The following is a 25,453-nucleotide window of genomic DNA, read 5'->3' as shown; positions in this document are numbered from 1 at the left end:
ATATGAATCAGATATTAAAAATACAATATATTGGAGGTAAATGCTCAATTTTTTTCGTGATAAGGGTACATACACTACACAATCAGTAATGTCTGGAGACTTCTGCTATAGAAGATTCTGTGAGAATCCAAACAGATTGCTACCCCTTACTCCCAGTTCACTATGGAATCACCAACTCCTCTAATTTTTCCTAAGACTCTCGGTAACATAGCTACATGTAACTAAATGCTATAAAATTCCTCTTCCATGACGGCTTTTGGGGAAAAGTACTGCAACCATCTTAGAAGCCAACCCAGGCTATTAGATTCCTTACATTGCTTTTTTCTGATTATAAATATAAAACAAAAAACAAACAACCCAATCAAAAAGTGGGCAGAAGAACTAAACAGACACTTCTCCAAAGAAGACATACAGATGGCCAACAAACACATGAAAAGATACTCATCATCATGAATTATTAGAGAAATACAAGTCAAAACTACAGTGAGATATTACTTTACACCAGTCAGAATGGCCATCATCAAAAAATCTACAAACAATAAATGCTGGAGAGGGTGTGGAGAAAAGGGAACCCTCTTGCACTGTTGGTGGGAATGTAAACTGGTGTAGCCACTATGGAGAAAAGTATGGAGGTTTCTTAGAAAACTAAAAATGGAACTACCATATGATCCAACAATCCCACTCCCGGGCATACCCAGAGAAAAACATAATTCAAAAGACACATGCACCCCAATATTCACTGCAGCACTGTTTACAATGGCCAGGATATGGCAACAACCTAAATGTCCATCAACAGAAGAATGGATAAAGAAGATGTGGTGCATATACACAATGGAATACTACTCAACCATAAAAAGGAACAAAACTGTGTCATTTGCAAAGACGTGGATGGACCTAAAGACTGTCACACAGAGTGCAGTACATCAGAAAAAGAAAAACAAATATTGCACATTAAAGCATATATGTGGAATCTAGAAAAATGGTAGAGATGTTCTTATGTGCAAAGCAGAAATAGAGACACAGACGTAGAGAGCAAACGTATGGACACCAAAGGCGAAAGCTGGGAAAGTGCAATGAGCTGGGAGATTGGGATTGACCTAAATGTACTAGTATGCACAAAGCAAACAGTGAGAAGCTACTGTACGGCACAGAGAACTCTGCTTGGTGCTGTTATGACCTAAATGGGAAGGAAATCCAAAAAAGAGGGGTAACAGATATATGCATGGCTGATTCACTCTGCTGTACTGCAGAAGCCGACACGGTAGTATAAAGCAACTACACTCCAATTTTTAAAGAAAATGATAAAACAAACACCAAACAGCATAAAAGTGAGCATAAGAGTCCTCCAAAACTAGAGCAGGGATCAGTAATAAAAGCAGGTTTTATGTTTTGATAAAGGTTTTTTTTGTTTCCTTGGCCACACCATGCAATCTTAGTTCCCCAACCAGGGATCAAACCTGTGCCCTCTGCAGTGGAAGTGCAGAGTCCTAACTGCTGGACCACCAGGGAATTCCCTTGATAAAGTTGTTTTGATAACAGCAAATTTGGCAGAGACAGCCTGGACGTGCGCTAAGGAGGGCAGGAGGCAGGGAGGACTCTCAGCCAGTTACCTTAAGCTAGAATGGACCAGTGTAGGGGCATTCATGGAGCCTAGGGAGGTTACAGGAGGAGCAGAGCATACTGGGCATGAGCTGCTGGAGCTTGGGAGGCAGGTGTGGGATGGAGCCAGCCTCCTGATGGGGAGTAAAGCTGTGGAGCAGAGGCGCAATGAGAGGAAAAGCCTAGTGCAGTGAATGACCGCAGGGACCAAGGGACACTCAGAGAGGGAGCAGCAGGACTGGATTATCGGGGATGGGGAGTCTGGTCAGAGCATCCACAGGAAAAGTATCTCAAGACCAAGGGCATGTTTAACTGTGGCGACCACTGCTGAGGAGGCTGGAGGATAAGGGTGGAGAAGTGGGAGAGACGGAGGCTGCTGGCAGCCCTGGTGGAAGGTTTTAGAATATGGTAGTGGCAGGGGTCTGGCCTGCCACTATGGTACATAGAAATGAGGTATTAAAAATACAATATATTGGAAGTAAATTGCTTCAAGGAAGCTCCAAGAGTGAGAAGCAAAGAGATAAGAACAGTGAGGGATGACAGAAAAGGAAAGACAGGGACGAGGGTAGAGAAACCGATGATTAGAGGGATGTGGGGGAGGGAAGACTTGCTTTTGAAAATGGAGAAAGTAAAATGGACTCAAGCACTGGTGCAATCCTGGAGACAGAGAGGGATGAAGAAAAAATAGACACTCGTGTGCTGTGGGGTGTGGGCTACAAAGAGATCCCGGTGCGGGGCAGGAAGGGGAGGACATGAGAGCAAAGGGCAGAGAATGGGTCCAGAGGGCACTAGTGGGCAAGGGTTCTGGTCTGAGGAATAGAGGATGAGGTCTGCTAAGAGAAGGGGGCGTCCTGAGGGAGTGGGGGCAAGGGTGGGAACAGGTGGTAGAAGGAGAGCCCAGAATGCTGCTAGCTAATGCTTTTATCAAGGCTGGCTGGCAGGCACCTTGGGGTGCTCACCCACTCACTGCTATAAGATCTCTGCTGGTTGGCAGAGTGGCTCCTACTGGGTGAGGCTCTGCCCAGCATGTGCCCTTTGCACAGGCAAAGGGACTGGCAGTGAGCTACTACCACAGGGCAGGAGTGAGGAAGCAGGGGACAGTGGAGAAGGAACTGAGCAGGGAGAACAGGGGGCTTGGAGATCTGGGGCTACTGATCGGAAGCAGGTGGAGCGGGTGAGAGGGCTTGAGTGGGTGGAGCGGGTAACGGGGTGGAAAAGTCCCAGAGTTGCAAGCCATGGGGTTGAGAAGCTAGAGGCTGGAGGCTACAGCTGCCCACTCGGCTTTAGTAGGAGGTCAAAGAGACACAGCTCAGGCGCTGAAGATAGTAATGGTGTGTGACAACCGACAAGGAAAATGTGGAGCATGGGGGAGGCAGGGCCAAGTCTCTGGGGGAGAGCTACGGACGTGGAAGCCGGGGGGAGTTCCTACACGTCTATCCTCTGGGGCCACTGTCTGAGAGCCGCTCCTGCCCTCTCGACTCTTCTCAGGCCAGGTAAAACCTTTAATAAACTCCTGGTAATCAGGTCCAGAGCCACAGGCAGTAAGTGAGGCCCCGTGCAGCCCACACTGCCAGCCCGGTTGCTAGGGGACACCAGCCAGTGTTTGTCAGGTTGATCGCTGCTCATCAGTACTGCAATTTTTTTTTTCTGTCAGCTGTGAGCAACTCTGAGAGGATGCGGTAGCCAGGCCTTCCTGTGTTGCCTGCCAGGGCCAAGGCCTAAGGCTGAAATTTGAGGAAAGCATATCGTCTAGGCTAAGCATAAAATGGGATTTCATGCTGGTGGCTTCTCTCAGCAAAAGTCTTGCCTGGCCTTGGGAGGCAAATCAGTTGAGGAGGACCCAGGATTCCTGGCCCATAGCCCTGGGCCTGCCCTTTCAGTCCTCCCTGGAGCCCTCCCTCCGAGCAGCCCATCAGCTAAGAGTCAGAACAGCAACAATAATCACCACTGACAAGGGAGGGTGGTGTGCTAAGCCCTGTCCCTGCCAAATTTCCCATGATTCGAGGTCAGCTAGACTCTTATTTCCATTTCACAGACAAGGAAACTGAAACTTGGAGAAGCAGAAAGTGAAACTCAGAAGGCACAGAGCTGGGCAGTGCTGGAACTGGATGCAAATCCAGGCTATCCACAGCCTCAGTCTCAACTCCTCCCCCGAATCCCCAATGGACCCAGCCCAAGCTGGCCTGGTGCCCAGTGACAGGCTGGATCCTCTTGACTGTTGGCACGGGGCCATGGTCAGAGACAGAGCCTGCTGGACAGGCCACCGACAGTCATGGGTCTTTGCAGAAAGCCTCCCCCGTGGCACAGTTCTCGGCCTGCTTCACTCACTCAAGTCACCAACGCGTGGCCGTGAAAGGTTCTGAGGCTGGATCGGAGTGGGGGTCAATGGAGCTCATGGCTGCCTAACTTCCTCTCCTCAGCCTGCCAGGGCTGTGTACTCAGCTGCTGCCCTTCAGCCTGGCTTGGAGGCTGCTGGAGAAGCAGGGGCCCTCCCAAGCCCTCAGAAGCTGAACAGACTGCAAGGTTGGCCCTGCCTCCTCCTCCTGGGGGCAGCGTGGACTGACTCACACCTGACCTGGGAGGGCTCTGTGCCCCAGCCAGAGAGGTCTGTGAGGTGGGGATCCCACAACTGCCTCAGCATCCTAGCCGGTGACACCCTCAGCCCCTGGCCTCACCTGCACCAGCTGACAATGGGCTCGAGAGGCTGGGGGACTGAGGAGGGAGTACTTTTGCCCAGGAAGAGTACAGAACAGACAATAAGCCAACAACTCTCTGACGAGCCCCTCCCCTCTTCAGGTCCAAATTCAGCTCAACTCTAGAAAACACATATTCCTCCAAGGCTCTCTATAGCCCCACTGCTCATCAGGAATGGCATCACAAACTTCTCAGCTCCTTCTCCAGGATGATGGTTCAATAGGTGGGCCTGTCCCCTGACCACCCCACGCAGCCCAGCCAGGATCAGACACGTGTTGAGCAGCAGAGATCAGGGAGGTCAGACATGATGTGTCGTTTGGAAACAGGAGGGCTAAAAGCAGGGTCTGTGTACTGCAGACCCTGGGGGTGGCCTGAGGACAAGTGTGGAAGCAGCTTTGGTCTCAGAAGGATCTGTCCCTGAGGGCCCTGCCACATGGGGCAGGAGGCTGGGCTGCCCAGGAAGTGGTGACCGCAATGTAGGTGGCCTTGCTTTCTGTCCCAGTTGACACTGTGGACAGGTGATCATCTCCCTGCCCCCTACCTTCTGGTTGCAGGCTGGCTTCCAGGCAATAAGCTTCCTTCCTCCCAGGCCAAAAGGGCCATTTCCATTTGACCAGGCCTCAGGGCAGATGCATATGGGGGTGAAGGAAGGTAGAGAAGCTGGGTCCAGTTTCAGAGCCTCCACCTCATTGCCCCTTACCCCAGTATTCAGCAGATGCTGAGTAGCTCTAACCATTTTACAGCCTTGCCAACTGAGACATACGCAAAGTAGCTGCCTTAAGTCACACAAAGCCCCCAGAATGCTTCCCCCCCTGCTGCTTCCTAATTTGGTCTGGGAGATGGTAGGCGTGTGTGTGTGTGTGTGTGTGTGTGTGTGTGTGTCCATAGAGGACACCCTGACATGACCCCTCATGCTCCAGAACCCTAGAAATGAATGTCCCAGAGAGGAGAGGAGAGGCCAGAACAGCACCTGGGGTTCGGAGGACTCGATCAGGGACCTGAAACACCCTGCTTTATGCTCAGGTTGCCTCCAACTCAGGGTTGGGACTCTATCTGGAGGAGCTTTAGCTGGAGGAGTTGGGGAGGGGTGTCAAAAAAGCCAAGTTTGAGGGCACACAACACAGAAGGCAGGACCTTCTCACCTGTTCTCTGGGAGGAGGAGGAGGGATTAGAGGCTTTGTGGGGGGGCCTCTGTGCTCTAAGAAAGCAACTCTCACTGGCCCCGGATCTCCACAGCCCGACCTAAAATCATGAAGTCTGCACACCTGCCTTGTCTCACTCGGTCCCCAAAGCTGTGTGCCTGGACCAAGGCAAGATCGCCTGCCACCCGGTGCACAGCTGAGGGGTTCCGGCCAACCCACATCTGGGCCCCATGATGCCACCTCCAGGGTGAGTGTTTGGAATCTGCAGCCACAGCAGAACAGTGTCTGCTTAAAGTCTTTCTGCAACTTCCACAAACACCGTGGTCCAGAAACACCCAGCCCCACAGGCTGTTGCTGGTTTCGAGCCCAGCCTCAGGCCCTGGGCCTCTGCTCACATGGCTCCCTCAGTCCAGCACCCCAGGAGCTGCACTCACAGCTGTCTTCCCTGCTTTGGCAGCACATGCTGATTATACTGATTTAACTCTCTTGTGAAGTCCCATGCCTCCCCGGCCTGACTCTAAGCAAAGCTCCTGTGTTGGGACCAGGCCGGGCCCACAGAGACAGCTAGGAGTCAGATGCCTAGATCCTCCCCCAGCTCTGGAGTCTCCCAGCCTCACAGTCGTGGCAGGCCCCCACCTTTGATCAGACCTGCAAAAGGGTTGGGACAAGAGGGACTTAAAAGAGCCCAGAGCTGGATCCTCCCCTGTTCTGCAAACTCTGTTATCCCAACCTGTCCAAGATCCGGAGGCCCTCACCGCCTTGGCCAGAACTCACAGTTCAAAAGCTGGTAAGCCACAGCTGCTCCAGGGCAGCGAGGGAGGGGCGGAAAGGCCTGCTGGGACACCCACCAGGCAGGCGGGTGGGCGGGAAGCGGCAGGGGGACTCACTCTCTCCAGGTCCTGCCGCAGGTGCGTGAAGAGCTTCAGTCGGCGGTAGAGTACGTCCTGCTCCTGCTGGGCCAGGTTGTCCACCTCGTCTGTCTTGGGCGTCAGCAGCGGCTGGTTGGAGTTGGCTTTCCTCTTCAGCTTCCAGTACTGGTAGATGAAGTCGACCAGTGCCTCGGCCAGGTCCAGGCGCTCAGCCACCTCGGCTGGCTCTACCAGCTCATAGAAGTCTTCCTCCAGCTGCTGCAGGCGCTGCTTGCGAAGGGTCACCTTTTCCAGGTCCTCGCTAGCTGGGCTGGGCTCCACAGGCTCGGACGGAGCTTCACCCCGTGGGCCCCCATCACTGTGCTCCTGGCAGAACGACTTGAACTTGACCTCATCGTTGTCTGCTAAGATAGTCCTCATTTCCAGGCTGTGGTCAAAGGCGCATGTGACATGGAATGCCGTGACGCAGGAAGGCATGGAACACTGGAGGGAGACAAAGGGCAGCATGAGGTATGAAGGGAGCCCCGGTGGGAGGCAAGAAGGATGGGGGGCATCCCTCAGGGTGACACTGGCAAAGCAGCATGCTGGTGAGACCCTAAACAAAACGGCTGCCAACATCCTGCGGGGTGTCGGGGGGAGCCATGGAAGAGGGCAGGGGAGCTTTGGGGGAGCTGAAAAGGAAATGGGGTATAGCATCATAACCCCTAGGGAAATCAAGTTAGGTGACTGACAGCCTCTCTGGGGATGAGCTGCATTTCCGTGTGGACAAATGACTTTGGAATCTGAGACGTCAAGAGAGAGAGGCTGTTGATGGGTCCCTGCCTCCTCTACTCCTGAAGCGGTCTCTAAGATGGGGAGTTGTGCCCCTCCTTTGTCCTCTGGGAAGCGGGGCTGGAGTTGGGCCCTTTCCTTCCTCTCTTGTCCAGGCAAGTATGGCCAACTCACGGCCTTAGTTGCCTGAGATGATGGCTGTGGGCAGCTGACAAGTGTTTCAGAGACAACCCACCGAAATATTAGTGGGGCCCTTTATGCCGCACTCACAAGCCATTCTGAGAATCTTACAAACGGTAGAGGCACGTCCAGTATTTGCAGTGACCACTGTTTCTGGAGACATGAGAGAAAGAAAGGCTGACCCTTCCACCTCCCAGCCTATAGTCCAGGAGCATCAGCATCACACAAGAACTTGCTAGAAATAGGCAAATTCTCAGCCCCACCTCTGATCTAGAGATTCAGAACCTCTGGGGGGTAGGAACAGCAGTCTGTGTTTTAACAAGTCCTCTGGGTCATACTGAGGCATCCTAGAACTTGGGAGCGGTTACTGTTAACAAACTAGCACAGCCCTGCCCTGTGTAGGGAGAGCCAGTCAGCTTAGCTGAAAGTAAAGTTTAATTCCTACTCCTCTCACATGTCCAGCTGATACTGGATGTAAGGTCAACGTCCTTATGAAGCCCAAAGAAACTTGCTGTTGGGAAAGCCAGAGTCCCTGGTACTATAATGGGGTGGTGAGCCTGGCTGCCCAGGCCTTCACCCCATGCCCAGTGATACTATGGATGGAGGAAGGTCCAGCAGATGGGGAGCTGACTGCGGCCCCCATCGCAGGCCCGACAGTGGCTGTGCCTGCAGCCCTGTGGGGCAGGCGGAGGGTGGCAGCAGTGGCTTGCTGTACAGGCTGTCCCGGACACGCCCCGTGGCGTAGCTGTGGCAGGCTCCTGAGTGAGCTCCCAGGCGGCAGCGCGGTGCGGGGGGGGCCATGTACCTGGATGCACGTGCCCGTGCACTCCTTGCAGAGGCTGCAGGACAGAGCCCAGCGGCTGGCTGGGATATGCGAGATCTTGGTGATGGGCTCCATCTTCTCGGGGCACCCGATGCTGACCTGGGCAGGACACAGGGAGCTGCGTCAAGCCTCTCAGCCTTAGCCGGCCTCCAGGGCTTACCCAAAGAGAGGACTGTCTGCTGAAACCAGAGGGTGGGCAGACAGGGCAGTGGGAGAGTCCCAAGTCCTATCTCATGTCCCAAGTGGACCACTGAATAAGCGTTGGTGTGTGCTCGCCGGTGGCTAGGCTTAAACAGTGACTGGGAGCGCATACATCAGTGTGTGTGTAGCTGACTGAGTATATGAGTGCCCGTGACCGTGTGGGTCTCAAGACAGAGATGCTTCCATGTGCAGGTGAGTATGTGTGCAAGGTCCCCTTCTCTTTTGTACCTCAGGCCTTTGTTAACACCATCTTCAGAGTTATTAGAACTGGTACTCATTTTACTTATGTTTCTGGGTGCATCTATAGGTCCCCACAGCAGAATCTCTTCTTGGGGACTTCCAGGGCTTTCCTGGCCAAGGGGGATGTGCCTTTGTTCAGCCCCTCCCAGGGGGACAGACCTATAACCACTCCCATCTCCTGGGCACAGCCCACCCCTCAGCCCCAGAGGCAGCGCCCATGCCTGAGGATAGGAAAAGGGTCCCTGTCCAGAGATCCTGAACCAAAGAACCCCATAGGTAGGTCCTGATTGCTTCTCTGTGTCTCTGCTGTGCCTCGGCCAGGGTATACTCAGAGGTCGTCCCGACCTTCAAGATGCTGATGTGGGAGCAAGTGACTGCTGCTGACATAACCACTAAGATCACAGAAACCTGCAAGGTGGGACCCAGCAAAGACTTTCAGACTGAAAGCCCAGGAAAGGGAGGGGCCACCTGCTGACCGGGCCACCTGGCTTGCTTCCGGGCACAGGCAGCATTGGAGGGGGGCCTCATTCTGGCTCAGGGCACACAGCAGGGGAAGGGCTGAAACGTCAGCGAATGTCAGCATTTCACACATCAAATAAGATGGGAGCCCAAGGCCTCTGCTAACTCACTGTGGGCCCAGCCCGTCACCCACGGCCCCTCCCCTCCATCCCAGCCACAGTCTTACTACCCAGTTTTAACTAGGCTCCCCATCTGATTTCCTTTTGGGTCATTGGGCTCACTTTTAAACAAGTGCTTGACTTTGCTTGGGACCACTGTCTAGATCTGGGTAAACCTACAACCTGCTCTCCCCTAGAATCAGCTGCCTGACTTCTGTCCAGCTCGCACACCTTCCATCTGGATCCCCAGTGGCTCAAAATCCCATTTTCCCACGTAAACCACTACCAAGTTCTGCCTAAGTCCAAGGGTAAAGTTCCCTGTGGGCTGCTGCCTGAATTCTTCCCAGGCTGGACATCTGAGATCTACCATTTCATGTAGCCCATCACCTTCTTTTCCCAGTGCTCTGCCATCTGGGCTCTGAGCTCTGTTCAGACCCACTTCCCCATGGCTGGGCCCCAGGGCCACCCCACCCCCACCTCTGCCCACCTCAGGAATCCACAGGGCACAGCTGACGTGCACCCACTTGGTCCCACTTCTAGTGGGCTTCAAGGCTCCTCCTCGCTTCGGGCAGAGCAGGCACTTCGGCTGGACACCCAGAGCACATGTCCGGCACAGCCAGCTGCCCGTGGGCACCTTGAGGATCCCATAGCATGCCTGGGGAGAGAGCAGGGAGGACACAGGTCAGAGGCAATGGCCAAGGTGCGTCTGCAATGCGCATTCAGCTGCAAACAGTCCTAGCCCCAGCCCATACTGGGAGCTACAGAGTGACACTGCTACTCAGCCCCACCAAAGACCTCCTGAGGGACTGTAATGCAGAGGCTCCAAGGAAGCTGTGTGCAGGCACTGTGCACTGAAATTTCACCGTTTCACAGTCCTCTGTGAAAGGGCTCAGCTCTGCCCTCTGCTGGGAGGACAGTCACTTCAGCAGAGGTTTTTAATCCGGGATGGATTTCAGGGGCATCCATGAACTCCCTTAAACTGAATACAAATTTGGGTATGTATGCTGCCCTCAGACAAGGGCCAGAACTTTTGTCTTTTTTCACAGGGATCTGTGGTCAGGGACCCTTCTGGTCATGCCTAGGGATTATGGACCTAAGAGCTGCTGGGTGTAAGGGATGTGAACAGGGTGAATGTGGAAAGTGGTGTACCACCTACCCACCTGCCACCAAGAAGCCCCTCTGAGCTCCCCGGGCACTATTCCAGCAAAAGTGGGTGAGGGAAGGCCTTAAAGTCAGGGCTAGAGTGGGTCCACTGAGTTCTAGTCAGTTCTTCTACATCTTCCATGAACTAGGCCCAGAGATGTCCCAGACCTACAGCCTTGGGGCTCAAGATCAACAGGGTAGCCTAGTCAGGCCATACCTGGCTCATAATACTAATAATGTTAACAAATACAAACAGCCCTTACTGTACGGTTCTAAGCAAATGACTCAGAGTAAGGAACTTAATCCTCAAAACAACTTACTTTTATTTATACTTGAGGAAACAGCAGCTCAGAGAGGTCAAGAAACCGACCCCAGATCACACAGCTTGCAAAGGGCAGAGCCATGATTTGAAACCAGGTGGCCTGGCTCCAGGCTGTGCTCTCCATCACTACACTGTGCTGCCTCGTTGTAAGTTGAGGAGCAGAGGAGGACGGGGTAGGACGGTCCGTGGGCAGAGTCTGAGGGAGGCTGGCGGCAAAGGACAGGAAGACCATCCAATAGGCATTACTCAAGTCTGGCTGAGGGGGCTACACCCTGGAACCATGGGCACTCGTGCCCTTCCCTTCTCCCCACTTGCCCTCCTTAGGGGCCTGTGCCCACAGTGCTGCTACGCCCCCACAGCCAGGGTGAGCGGTCAGGCAGGCGCCTGCCAGCATCACACGGCAGTGGCCGTGGGGGCTGCCCACCTGGTGCACGCAGACGTTGCATTTGTCGCAGAAGACCATCTCATTGCCATCTTCGCCCTCGGGAGAGCGGCACACGTCACAGACGACATCCTCGTCGTACTCGATGCCCAGCCCCTCCTGCGTCTCGATGGCCCGCGCCATGTTCTGGTGGCACAGCGTCTCCAGCTCCTCCAGCACACGCTCGAGCGTCAGTTCGTCCAGCTCCGGCTTCTCTGTGAGGATAGGAGGGTGGGGGTCGGAGCCCAGCCTCTGGGGGCAGTGTTAAGGAGCATTTCTACCTGCACACTGAGTTTACTGTCTCGGGCCCCCAGTTCCATCGTCTGAAAACCGACTGGGTTGGACCATGCAAAGGCCCGGAGGCCTGGTATGGTGCTATGACTTCAGACCCTGCTTGTGACCACACACACACACTTGTGTACACACAGATGCTATGGGGGTGTCTGTGTCTGGGATGCAGCCACCACCATGGGGAACCCACTGCCTGAGCTGTATGTATGGGGGGCACCTGAGAAGGTGGCTGAATCCAGCAGAGCTGGCCTTTCCTAGGACATGGTGGGCCTTCAGCCAGAAGGCCCATACCAGCTGACCCCAGCCCCATGTATCACACTGGACTTCTAGGTGCTCACTCACTCTTCATGTAACGGTCAGACTTACTGTGTGGGTACACGCTCAGTCATATAATACTCCCCCAAACCCTATAAAAGACATGCTATTACTGCCTCCATCTGACAACTACAGAAACTGAACCACAGTAATCAGTAACATAGCAGGGACTTTCCCCCAGATCTGTGCAGTGCCAAAGCCCAGCAGTGGCCACTGCCATTCTGAGAGTGAGGATGGTTTAGAAGAAAACCCTGTGTGGCCTGCCCCCGTCCCATTCTCACCTGGCAGGTCACCTACCCATCTCCTTGAGCTCCGAGTTGATGAGTTCCAGCCAGTAGGCGTCAATCTCGTCCAAGTCATAGCGGCTGCCCCCTGGCCAATCAGGCTGGGAGCCCTCACCAAGTTCAGAGCCACTAGGGGAAACCTGGGTAGGGGGGCCTTCCAATGGCGGAAGAATCCTAGGAATTCAAGAGAAGATATGTGGGGAGGGTGCCCTCAGCCTGCTACTCTTGCTGATCTGAGGGCCACCTCCAGGGAGTTGGCCAGCCAGGATGAGGGTCTAGCAGGAAAGTGACGTGTGAGACTTTGATGCCAAGCAGAGCCTGCCTCCTTCCTGTCCCTCCTCCCATCTGCCCACCCTGCACAGGCTGTAGGAGGCCATTCCCTTTGCCGTCCTGGGCAATGCCCAGTGCCAGTCACTTTGGCACAAGTTGGATAGGGCCAGCTGGCCCCCAGGTCCTTCCGCATACCCTTTCAAAGCTGGGGAAAGGCCCCCAGAAGCCCCAGCCCCTCCTCCACCAGTAGTCTCAGGGGACCTGAGGCCAGGGCTCCTCTGGGGTGAAGAGGACGCACCTGCTACAGCCCCAGAGTCACACTTCAAGTCAGCCCTCTCTCAGGCCATGGCTCTGCCTTGGAGGCAGCTTGCAAGGGTCCTGGCTACAGGGTAAGGTCTCCAAGCCCAGCTCTGCCACTTAATGTGTGACTCTGGGTAAGCCACTTAGCTCCTTTTGCGCCCCAGAAAATGAACCAATGATAACAGCACCTAGCTTCCACAGTGGGCATGAGGATTAAATGGATGAACACGTGTGGAGTTCTTAGAACTGTGTGTGGCATGTAGTAAGTGCTATACTCGAGTGAGTGTGTATTTTAAGACCTCTGGATATCACTTTGCTCCTTCTGAAATGGAATATGAGGGTCTTCTGCCTTGGGAGGGCACAGGTTCCTCTCTTGGCTCAGCTGTGTGCTGCCCCTCAGTTCCTAGTGCCAGTTCAGAATGCCAGCTCTTCCCACCCCCTACCAGTTGCCATGGTTATTTCTGTGGAGCCTGGCCTCCATCTGGCCGGCCCTGCCAGGGCTGCGAGGCCCCTTACTTGCCCGAGAGGCCTCCTGGGGTCGAAGGCAGGGCTGCCAGGGGCTGTGACTCAGCGCAGACTGGGGAGGGGAAGGCAGAGACATGGCACAGATATGGGGAGGGCACTGGGGCTTCAGGAAGAGCCCCAGGTGTTGGCAAGGGGGCAGGTAGGATGAAGGGCGGGAGTGCAGAATGGCCTCCAGGCAGGAGGGAGGCCCAGAGGAGACTGAGGGAGGCAAGGATACAAGGGAGGGGGCTTACAGTCACCTTCTGCCACACAAGATGCTCAGATTAAGGAAGGTCCTAGGCAACAATAATGACCTGATGCCCACCCCCAACCCCTAGACCACTTCAACTAGAAGCAATAGTATTTGCTTTGCAGGACTCTGAGTCCTATAATGTTCTGCCTTTCCTTGGGAGGCTCTTATTTAAATTAACACATTCTTTCAAAAACACTGTAATTTTGCCACGACCCTGCTTTGTTTGTGTCCCCGGCATATGCTCAGCTGGGGTTTGGGATAGCCTGAGAGCCCACCACCTAATGGCATAACTACCCACACTGTGTGCTCAGGATATACCTGGCCAGACCTCTTGGGGCCAAGATCACATTCCTTTCTCCGGGAAGCTGGGGTTAATGGGCTATCAACAGAAGAGGCATTTCCTGTGCTTCCTGGGGTGCTCATCTTCACCTGTCTGGCCTCTTCTGGCTCTGACTATGGAGGAAGCTCTCCTAACAAGGGTGGTTTGACGTCACCCTCAGTCAAGGCCTCAGTCTTGGCTGCAGCCAGTAGAACCGAGGTCAGCGGGGAGGAAATGGGTGGCTGGGCTGGGATCTGGGGGAGGAGGTAGGGGCGGGTGGGAGGTGGGGTTGTGGGAGGCTCTCACTCCAGAAGACCAGATAGAAAACAGAGGCCGGTTTTGCCCTGGGCTGTCTCTTTTGGCCACCCCGAAGAACAGTGCAGGCCCTCCTTCAGGTCATGATCTGACAGTGAAAGGTTCTCATTATCCAGAGAAGTGTAGGACCATGAGGCAGGTAGACCTGCTCAAGGGCCAGGGAGGACTGGGTAAGAAGAGAGGGATGGAGGGGACTAGGGAGGCAGTGGGGGAGGGCAGAGTCAGCAAGCCAGGGTGACTGGGGCATGAGGCTCTCTCTGGGCCACACAGAGGCAGCCCAGGGCCTGTTTCTGCGGCCTGTGACTTCCTGGCCCAGCCCACAAGGCCCTGGCGGTCATGCAGGGAATTCCCCAGAATTTCCCAACTTCCTCCTCTATAAAATGGGGACAGCAGTGTGACTTTTAGAGAGCTGATATGATAATTAGACGAGAAGATGAACTTAAGGCTCAGCACAGCAAGTTCTCAGCAACAGAGCTCCTGTAACCGTTCTGACCACAGTGCCTGCTGTGTTGGCTTCCAGGTGAGAGCTGTGCAGGGAAAGGTGGCCCAGCAGGTGGAGGTGCCAGGCTGCAAGAAGAAAGGGAGAGATGGCGCCCAGAGATATCTCCGTGGGAGCATCCCTGCCCTTCCAGTCTTATGCTCTCCAAAGAGCAGGGATTGGCCAGGAGTGCCTGGCTCTTGTCAGCCTAGCCCTGCGTATATGTGGGGAATGTACCTAGTAGGGCCAGAGCTGTCTGAACACATGCTTCCGTCGTGATTTCAACAGATAAGACACCGACTGAAGCCAAGTTACTTGTGTGGCGGCATCTACAATTAATTACCCAGGCCAGCAGATGTTTCCGGAACCACCTAACATTGACATGGAGGACAGAGGACAAACCGCTGGGCTAAGCCTAATCAGGACTCACCCTTCTCCGCCCAGCTGGTGGCCTACCCCTCTGCCTTGTTACCCTGGGCCCTTGGCATGTGAATTCTCAACTCATCCTCACCACTACACTATCAGGCATATACTGTTATTAGATCAATTTTATGGAGAAGGAAACAGGTTCAAAGAGGTCAGTTACAGTTCTTTGGACTGTAGAGCAGACAGGGTGAAGCTGGCTGGGAGACTGACCCACGTTTTTGGCCCTGGGCAGAGGACATGCAGAATAAAGTCTTTCTCCAAACTCCACATATACTCTTATCTAGAGAGGCCTGGAGCATCCCTGATTCTCAGAGGGCCAAAGATAAGAGCCCTTGTGAGCCCAGGACAATAAGCACTGCCCAATACCCAATCCTCAATGGGCACCAAGTGAGGCTTAGTGTGTGCTTCACCTCTGTAATCCCATGCCCAGCACAGGCCTGGCACCAGGCAGGCACTGGGTGTCTGTGAGCCCATCATAGGTGTGGCTGCCAGGGAAGCATCAGTGCCGATGTCAAGGGAGGTGACAGCTGAAATCTTTGCCCTAGGTCCTGGCAAAATGGACCTAAGCGAGAGCCCCAGGGCTGCTAAGGCTGGGAATGGACTGTCAATTAACACAAATCTGCCCAGCCCAGGCAGGCTGGTGTGTGGGGGGAAGGGAGGCCGGGGCAGCAACCCCTATAGCCCAAGACACGACTTGGAGGGTTTCCCAGGGTGCAGGAAGAAGCACTTGGCTGAATTCTGTCACTGGAAGCAAGGCCCATGGCCACGAGGCCACCTCCTTACATGAGCACAGGAGTCTCTCTGACCTACAAGACCACAAGGCTCCCGAGCCCAGAGAGGACTCAGCCCTGATCCAATCCTGATCCTAGGAGGCAGTGGGCCCTCCTCAGAATATGATCATAGCAACCATTTTGTGGATATCTGGTGTGTGCCAGACACTGGATTTCTTGCTCCCAAGAACTCCTCAAAAGGTTTTAAGAAGCCAAGAGCATGGTTTGTCCCTATTTTAAGGATTAGTTAGAGGTCTGGAGATATCCCCAAGAAGATCTTCTGGCGGGACCCAGTTTGGAACGACATCAAGCTACTGTCGGCCAGTTTTCACTGCGTGTTCGTGTGGGCCAGGTCACGGGGCCTTCCACGCATCATTTCTCTACATCATCGACCACCGCATAAGGCAGGTGCTGTTGTTATCATTCCCATTTTATAGACGAGGAAACTGATGCCCAGGGAGATTACATTCCCTGCCCAAGGTCCCACTGAACTTGAGAGGCAATTTGAACCCAGGCTGTCTGGCTCCAGAGCTGAGCCCAAGCTCAAAACCTTGGCCTCAGAGGTAAAACTGCAGTATTTCTGGAACACTGCAATGTTTTTTTAGAACAAAAGAAGCTAAGAATAGAGACAGACTAGAAAGGAATCGCTTGACCCGTCCTAGCCTCCCCTTCCTATGGCCCCCTGGCCTGGGCTGCCCGGCTCACCTCACCACGGGCTCTGGAATGGCCTCTGCCCCGGCGGGCACCTGCACACCTTTCTCCCATTCTTGTCGCCATGGGTCTGCCAAGATATAGTAGTCATCTGGGCTGAGCTGGTATGAGTCTGGGATCTTCATGGCTGTGATCAAGTCTGTCCGGAAAACCTGTGGGGAGACAAGGTGGAGAGAGAATGGTTTCAGATCATCTCCAGGTCATCTGCTTCACAGGCCAGGGCAGGAAAAGGCAAATGCTGAAAGCCCACTCTCTCAAAAAAAAGAATACGACACAAAAGCAGTAAGTACAAAAACCCATCTTCTCTGAACCAGCAGAGCACTTTGCATACCAATCTCCAATAAATGTTGAATTGAATTTACATGCTCTGATCTGCTCAAGGACAGAGTCTGAGTGATGGATAGGAGTGGACCTTAGAGGGAAAAGGAAAGACATGTGGGAAAGGCAAAAACACTGAGGAAAAAAATCAGCTGGCAGAAAGGCTTGTGTGAATGCAATACTGCCATGAAGTGTCTGTTTAGGGAATTTCTGTTGAAGATTCAAAATTATGTTTGTTGTTGTAACCGCAGTCACAAGTGTAAAAGAATCCAGGCAACTACACGCCAGGGCCTCAGGCAAATGGCTGAGGGAGAGGCCAGCTCTGGGAGCGCCTAGAGGGCAGCCGCCCATGGGGCAGGGCCTCACGGTCCCCAGGAACAACGGCACCATATGCCCTGTTCAGTGGGTGCTCCGCTGGGCCATGCTCTATCATGGGGAAGGAGAAACGCGTGGAATTCCTTCTCCATCAAGCCCTTCCAAAGCCCTCGGGGCCAGGCCATGAGTGGACACACCCTCGTGCTTTGGTTTCCTTGTGAGCACTCGCTCGCTCAGGGGGAAACTTCTTTTCCCAACGTCCTATCTGTGGCCCCCCCAACCCCAAAGCAACCTCCAAGCCCAGCCCCAGGAGCACTGGCAGTGCCTCATCTGTCCCAGCTGCTTGTCCTCACCTGGGCCCCACAAAGGGCTGCTGTAGGACTTGGTGGCAGCCCTAGACACTATGTGACTTGCTTTGGTACCAACTTTCCCAGTGAACATCACAAGTTAAAGGAGAGTTCATATCACAGAGAGAAGAGAAACCACTACAGGGAGTCCTCCAGGTCTCAGACCCAACTCCAAGCCCACGTCCCTCCCTGGAAGACTCAGCATCCACCAGCCTTCCAGGGGTGGTGGCCAGTCAGTGGTAACCTCTGCCTGCAGGAAGCCCCAACTGCTGGCCATCTGTCTCACTTCAATCTAGGAGACAACTGAAAGGGGGCGCCAAGGGGGCTCAAGGCAGGGTCTTGCAGAAATCTAATTAACGTCTGCTTCTAGCCAGAGAGGGCCCTTGCTTGCAAAAGGTCAAGTTTCTTGAAGACTCTATTTGCCAATATAATTTAATTGTTAAGACTAACACCCTAACATTTAATTAGGGTGTCAGTGTGAAAAAATTAAAATAAGATTACGATTAAATGCTAATTACACAGAAGATGAAATGTGGCAAAGATTTCACAACCCGGATAATTTGCATATCTTATTAGCAAGTAGCAAGACAACTGATATAAGAACATAAACTCAGGTAGTGGGTGCTTCTGTGCTGTCCTTCAGCACCCTCCCCACTCCGCTGGCTGGGGCAAGGTTATTCCCTCTGGGGCCCCCTATTCAGGACCCGGCAGGGGTAAACTGGACCCACAGCAGACTGGTGACTGTCTCAAAGTTCTCCCAACGCTGGCAAGCCCTACGTGGTACAACACCTAATGCCCTGTTACTCTGAATGCCATGAGGAACCAGCCGCCAGGGAAAGCCTGTCATCTTGCCCCTTCCAGAGCCCAGTGTCACTGTGTGCCCCTCCAAAAAGGCACTGGTGAGTCTGAAATCTCCTGCTCTTCCCTTTTCCTGAGCTATAGTTCAAATGCTGCCTCGTGGGATCACCCTGATCACTGCAACTCAGGGTGGCCAGCCACTCAACAGAGCCACTTTCCAGCCCATGGTCCTGTCTCACTTCCGAGTACGTATACTCCTGAAAATTAACTGGTGTATGCATGTTCCTTGCTTCTTGTCATCTCTCTTGCCACACCTGTCCTGTTCTCTGCAACATTCTCAGGGCTTGGCAGGGGGACTGGCATAGAGTAGGTGCTCAATAAATAGTAACTGAGAGAATGATTAAATGGATGAGTGAATAAAAGGGCCCCTCTGGGGAGTTACCTGCTAAGTCTGATGACCCCAGCTGGCTCCTTGGCAGTGCTTTTTGAACCCCCACAAACTGGAGAAACACCTCATGGATACATCCAGAGCTGAAACAACCCAAGTACGTGGACCGAATGGCGCAAGAGGCAGCCCTGGTCTGTAGGTGCAGACAGAGTGCCAAGCCACACCAGCAAGGGAGAGGTGGCTCTGTCCTAGGAACAGGCTTGGTGCTGAGAACTCAAGAGCAGGAAAGGATCCCATGCTCAACTCAGGTAAGGAGATTCAGGAGAGAAAAAGAGTCTGGTCCCAAGAGAGTTGCAAGCTTCATCTGGTATGACTGGATGCCACTGGCCCCTTTGGGCAGAGGACTGATGGAAGCACAGGAACGGCAGCACTATCTTACAGGCACCAGTCAACATTTAAAAGAACACAGTATGCCCAGCACCGATCCAATGGATGTCCTTGAATTAACTGTTAGTCCCTATTCCAACTCTGTGAGGTGGATGCTGTTATCATCCCTATTCTACATTAGAGAAACCTGGGACTCAGGTTAGTTTAATAACCTACACAAGGTCCTACATGTTAGAAGTGGCAAAGGATCCCAGACAGACAACTCTGGAGCCATCCAGCACTCCTCTGCAACCTCGCCCCTCTTGGCCACCGGCTCACTGCCAGTGCCCTTGAATTAACCCAAAGCCAAATCAAGGGGTTTCCCCAAAGGCTGGAATATGTAAATCAGATGGTGACCTCTGCAAGTTCCAAGTTCTCCAGCGGCTTTCCACTGTCTTCTTACTGCCCTCAGGATGAGCCATGACTGCATTAGTAGTCAGTCTCCCTCCCGAGCACGTCTCACACTTGGCACAGGGGAGGACCCCACTGGGACACTTCTCCCTGCCAAAGTGGGGGCAGTCTGTTTCACCCTTAGGTGTTACTCCAGCCCACAGCTGCTCTAGGAAGGCTTCCCTGATGCCAGGCTGGGTTCTGGGCTTCCTCTGGACTCCCACAGCCCCTCTACTGGTATCCCTTGGTTTCCTGCCAGGCCTTCCCCACTAGAAGGTAAGCTCAGTGAGGTCTGGCCAGGCTACAGGCTGCAACAGTGCACGCAGGGCCTGACACATGCTAGGTGCTAACTAAGGCTGAATGATTGAAGAGCCTCCCGTGGATCTGCCACCATCTTTCTGGGTAGCTGCCCGAGGATACAGCTGGGGACTCTGTCCCTTCCAAAGGAACCCCTGAATACTCATACAAAACCTGTCCACAAACAAGGCAACCTAAACATCTTTCTGTCTTGAATCGCCAAAGGTTAGGCTTCCAAAAAACGGCTCAGTCTCCTAAAATGCCTCTGAATTATTTATGAAAACTAAATAAATAATAAAACGGACACTGATGAACTGGAGGCCTTGCCATGGCAAGGAAGTTGGAAGCTGGAAAACAAGCAATTTTCTAAGAATGTGAATGTTTACTATTTTTCTCTTTTGGCAGAAGTTGACAAATTGTCTTTAAAGGTCTGCAGCCTAGCAACCAAGTTCTGCTGAGCTGCTTGGGAGACGTTAATTGTAGCTTCTTCAAACAGTATGAAGAATGTTTAAAGGTCTAAAACTCTAACCTGGTAACCAATGTGAGTGCGAGAGGTGCCAACACAGCTCTGAAGACAGCTAGAGACCCTGCTCTGCCCAGACATGGGGAAACGGCATGGGGCTCGCCTTCTAGTTCCTCTTTCCAAGACTGAGACCACAAGCACTGAAAAGTCTATCTATCTTTCTGAGCCTATTTTCCCAAGGAGAACCAAAAATGAGCTATGCCAGAAAGCATGCCATGTCTAAAGTCTGACATGATCTCCAAAAGCAGATGAAGACGATGACAACAGACAACTTTCAACTCTGCTATCCTCAGCATTCCTGTACACGATCATGAGATTTATGAATAGTGTTTGGACATTTCATCCTGGGACCTTGGTTTCTGCTTCCTTTTCTCGAGAGTAAAGTATTATATATCAGTGTATTTCAGCCTAAGAGGCACCAAGGGGAAGTTCCGTTACTTAAGGAAAAGCTCCAGCACTTATCATAATTACAGAACACAATTATCTGTGTAATTATTTGTTTAATGTCCATCTCCTCTAATAATCAAGCTGAGAGAGGCAGAGACTATATGTCCTGCTTATCACTGTGCCTATTTGTGGCACAGTGCCTGGCACACAGCAGGTACTTAAGACATGTTTGTGAAACTAGTGAGTGAATGAATGAATGAATGAACCCCAGGATTTGCCTAAATCCTGTATGACTAAACTCTGAAACTTCCTCTCTTGCCTAGCAGGGAGAGTGAAGGCAGAGGGCTGGCCCAAAGGATTCTTCCAGGCAGAACTCAGGAACCAGTCTTGGTTGTTGTCCCAAAGCCAGTGAAAACGGCTTTGGCCAGGACAGCCTCTCCTTGCCTTCTATCCACATCAGAAGGCCCCGCGCAAAGCCAGGAGTGGCCCCTCTCTCTAATCTCCCAAAGGATGTCTGACAGTCTGTCTTGGAAGAGCCATGTAAAATCACTACCAAATGCCTCATTTGAAATTTCTGTGTTATTCTGAGCACCTCATCTCATTAGAAAGGACAGCTAGCAGTGAAAAGTAATTGCCCTGCTGTAGCATGCTAGGTCGGAGAAGGCAATGGCACCCCACTCCAGTACTCTTGCCTGGAAAATCCCATGGATGGAGGAGCCTGGAAGGCTGCAGTCCATGGGGTCACTAAGAGTCGGACATAACTGAGCGACTTCACTTTCACTTTTCACTTTCATGCATTGGAGAAGGAAATGGCAACCCACTCCAGTGTTCTTGCCTGGAGAATCCCAGGGATGGGGGAGCCTGGTGGGCTGCCGTCTATGGGGCCGCACAGAGTTGGACACGACTGAAGCAGCAGCAGCAGCGGTATGCTAGGTGCTATGCTAAACGCTTTATATATACAATCTCACCTATTTCATATTCCTCCCACTTTACAGATGTGGGGACCAAGACTCAGAGAGGTTAAACCACTTGTCTGAGGTCTGCCCTGTGCTTTAACCACTGCAATCCTGCCTGCAAACCAGTCTGCTATTTCTTCTCTTAAAAAAAAAAAAATCTCTGTCTTGGGCTGGAAATTGATAAAGAGTATCTCAGCCAAGAGCATACTTAGATACTTAAAATTAAGCATAAAACACCAGAGAAGGGCTCTGGAAATAGCTTCCCAGTCCTATTCAAGCTACCACTAGGCTAATTTGGTCAGACACTTAAACACACACACACACACACACACACACACACTCAACATCTCTTTCTCTTTCACAAGGATAGCAGCACTTCCTGCTCTTAAAGAGAATTTATTACACACATTTCTTTTGCAAGACAAGTCCCAGAGGCCGGGAGGCCTTTCCAGCTGGCGGGAGCAGCAGTGTTTCCGACTGTATGAGAAGTGGATTCTGCCCCCACCCCAGAGCAGTGGGAGGCCCAGTGGAAGAGCTCCCCTCACCGTCCGCCTGCCTCCCAGGGTAGCAAGAGCTGTTGGCTAGAAATATGGCTCAAAACCACAGGGTCAAGCAAAAAAAAACCTTGTTCTAGGGAATCTATTTTACTCTCAAGTTTTGGAGCACTCTGCCTTTCACTATAACATATGCCATCACTGTTTTAATATACAATATTGTGACATTTCAAACATTTGGATAATACCTCTGCTCCTCCAGGAAAGCACCTTATTTATCCCATGGCTCTGCACCCCAACACCCATCTGGCCACCCCTGCATTCACCCAACGGGGAAGGGGCCCATCTTCAAAAGCAATGGGTCCAGCAGAAACACAGCATTTTCACCCCCCACTCGCTGCCTTTCCTAGGCAGGGCCATCCTTACACAGGAACTTCCACAGACACTGGATCTGGAAGACCTCCACTGCGGGCAGAGGCTGTTCACAGGGTCACCTCTTTCTCCCAGGCCCTGTTCCAGGGATGGAAGGCTGAGCACTGGTGAAGGGCCCTGTGGAACCCACAGAGAAGCCCCCCATTCTCTCATCCCGAGGTATGTACAGTTTGTCACCGGGGCCTAAAAAGGAGCCCAACTCCTGCCCACCCATCCTGAGACCATCCAGGCTTCCAACCCAGGCATGGCAGCTCCACCTTCACTCGTGTCTGGGCTCTCCCCCACCCCTGGGCTCCATGGGCCTCAGGACAGGACAGTCACACCTACACAACACTGACTGCAGGACAGCACTCTACAACCCTGAGGCACAGAGAAACTATACTTGCCCAAAGTCTCACAGGTCCTCAGTGGCAAGCTGGCTCCATCTCTCGTAACGGACACTTTCCTGTGCAGCACCTGCATCCTGCTAACGGTCAGAAGACAAGCTCCCCAGGGACAGGGCCTGCACTTTCGGTGTCCCTGGCACTAGGCTGGGCCTCAGAGGTGCTCTCGAGTGTTTGCTCAGTTTAATCACTATCATTAAGGTCCTAAAGACCTATCTCCCTGCCCGTTGGCTGACTTCTGGGGACTCTGACTTCCTGAAAACACAGCTTTCTACCTCAAGAGAGCCTGTCTGGGGAAATCCTCACTTCTCAGCCTGCTCCTCCATCTGCCTCTCTGCCCCAGGCCTGAGGAAGACATGGCTTCAAAACAGCTGTCTCCCAACCAGTCTCCCAACCACCTGGCTTCCAGGTCTCTTCTCAAACTGCCCTTCCCACCCATGCCAGGCCGAGGGCTTAGCAGAAACCTGTCAGTCCCATGGCCACTGTGGGAGAAGGGAGGAGCTGTGGGTGATGCCACACCCACATGGCCAGCATTTGTTTAGGTCACTGAACCAGGCTGGAAGGCCTTCCCTTCTTCCCTCAACTTACAGTGAGGACCAAGCCGGAAACTCCCATCTTAGCAAATCAGGAAAAAAAGGTCTATGGTGGCAGTTCTTAACCCTGGCTTCCAGCAGGAGGGCTTTGAAGAAGTACAGGTGCCTGGGGCCCTACTCCAAAGCATTCAAGTCAGAATTCTTGAGAATGGTATGGGATAGGGGTCTGATATTGGTATTTTATAAAATAATCCCTGGTCTGTGATCTCCATTAGGCTCTCAGAGGTATGACCCACAAAGTTACGTTCATGCTATTTAGTGAGACAGGCCAGGCCAGAAACCCAAGGCCTCAACGCGGTTTATAGTACCAGCTCTCCCGGGCTAGGATAATCCCATCCTCTCCTTCAGGACGGGCCTGGCCAACTTAAGCACCAAGGTACAGAGCTCAGCTTTGTTGGGATCCCACTGGAAGGCAGAGCAGAGGAAGGCAGCAGCCTGTGTTCCTGGGGTCAGCTCCACCTTTTCCCTCCACTGCCAAACAGATCCTGGGGCTAACTTCAGACCAAGTATACTGCCATCAAAAATCCTAAACCAGCCTCCCAGGAATCCCAGGGCCTGTTCTTTCAGCCCCGAGTACTAAGGCCTGCAGTCCCCTCTCAATCAGGCTGAGGGAAGCCACCCACTGGTTAAGGGCCAGAATGAGAAGCTGGGCCTCAAGGCCTCGGCCCTGTCCAGGGTCCTGACTCCTGGTCAGAGCATTCTGTTCCAGCCTGAGGCCTCTTCCTCTGGTGTGCAGGGCACTCCTTGATTTGCACCCTCAAAGTGCACATATCATCTCAGGGGCAGCCCTGCCAGTCTCGTCTAAACCCATTCCCTGCCCTTTTCATAACTGGTGGCTTCTCTATGGGCCAGTGCTGCTGTCATGCTAAATACTCCTGATGCTCAAATCCCCATTTATCAATGTCCATCTTCAAAGATGAGAAGATGAAGAGAACTCCGAGTCCTGTGGCTCTGCATGCAGCCACCAAGAAGGGACTCCTGCACCACACACATCAACTTGCATGTACTGAAGCTGGGAACTTGAACCAGACTGGGAGCAGACCGTGTGTACAGCCTGAAAACCAGCCCCCAGGCTTCTTACTCTGGGACTGAGCGAGAGGGGATTCCAGAAGCCCTTTCACCAGGGTGTCGGAAGCCCTTAGCTCCCAGCACCAGCAGATTAGGAAGGCCTTTCTCTCCAGCCTGTGCATAGAAAGAGAAGGGACAGCCCAATGAAGAGATTTAGCGTGAGCATTATCTGCCGCCAAACCCTCGCTTTCATCTCCGCCTTCTCTAGAGCCAAATCATTTGGAAGCTTTCATCGATGGTTTCCTCTCTGCCCCACGAAAACTTGGAATTTATGCCGGCTTATGGCTCAGCCTCCTCGCTTAGGGGACGAGGGAAACCTCACAGGCTGCTCTCCCGCCTGCTGTGGGAGGAAAAGCTTGTCCTTGGCGACAGTTCAAGACAGGGAAGACTTCCTCAGCCCTCCAGGAGCCTAGGACTTGAGGGTGTCAGAGGCTCCCCCTGCCCCTGCAGAGACTTCTGGGCTTGAACCCAGGGCTGTGCAAAGCCAGTCCCCATTCAGCACCCGTGCAATGGTTCGATTCTATTTTTAGGTGGAGAAAGGTTCAAAGGCCCTGCGCAGGAAAATCCAAGAGGGAGGGGAATTCTCAGCGCCATGCAAATCACACTTTCCCCTCAGCCTCTGCTTGACACCTGTTTCCCCCTAGCCAGCTGGCCTATCCTGGGTATTGATAGCAGCCTGGTCCCCAGGATCTCCACCCAGAGCAGAGGCCCCTCCTCCTCCTGCTGCTTAAAGTGAGAGCTAGGGGAAAGAACTAAGCCAGCCCCAGGGGCTCCCCGGAACTTCCCCTCCATTCTCCAATCTGAATAGCCCATGCAGGCAGTGAGGAGGTGAGATTCTCAGAGGCGGGTTCCTCAGTTTCAAAACAGCAGGATGACTACTGCCTTTCAGGACCAGGGAGACACAAAAAGTGGCTAGGGTTTTACTAATCCAGCCCAAGTAGTAACTGCGAGCCGTTGTAGCTCTCAAGATGAGGGTGGGGGTAGAGAGGTAGTCCCAGGGACTCCCAGGGCCCTAGCACACTCTGCCTCCTACTTCCCAATGCACAAGAACACAGCCTGTCCACACACTGAGCAGGGCTA

At 53.0% G+C, this 25,453-nt stretch overlaps 1 protein-coding gene across 38 annotated transcripts in view; it reads right to left on the bottom strand.

Annotated features, from left to right (window-relative positions):
• JADE2 (jade family PHD finger 2) overlaps positions 1–25,453 on the bottom strand; it is a 51,532-nt gene that overhangs the window by 11,251 nt on the left and 14,828 nt on the right. For 37 of the 38 annotated variants that reach the window (XR_015167420.1, XM_086411654.1, XM_086411634.1 and 34 more), the window contains 6 exons: positions 16,253–16,410; positions 11,926–12,086; positions 11,026–11,237; positions 9,624–9,791; positions 8,061–8,177; positions 6,323–6,787 (listed from right to left, as the gene is read on the bottom strand). Coding sequence is in view for 37 of the 38 variants with exons in the window: in XM_086411654.1 (XP_086267780.1) it covers positions 6,323–6,787; positions 8,061–8,177; positions 9,624–9,791; positions 11,026–11,237; positions 11,926–12,086; positions 16,253–16,410 (1,281 nt within the window). In the remaining variant the exon portion in view is untranslated. Of the gene's footprint in view, positions 1–6,322; positions 6,788–8,060; positions 8,178–9,623; positions 9,792–10,599; positions 10,725–11,025; positions 11,238–11,925; positions 12,087–16,252; positions 16,411–25,453 lie in introns of those variants that run through there. The other variant, XM_086411651.1, reaches the window with a different exon arrangement.

This window comes from Bos grunniens, chromosome 7 (genome assembly GCF_055505025.1).
Source record: "Bos grunniens cultivar Pamir isolate PY7600 chromosome 7, Bosgru_T2T1.0, whole genome shotgun sequence".
NCBI lineage: Eukaryota > Metazoa > Chordata > Mammalia > Artiodactyla > Bovidae > Bos > Bos grunniens.
This window is presented reverse-complemented; position numbering and strand designations above follow the sequence as displayed.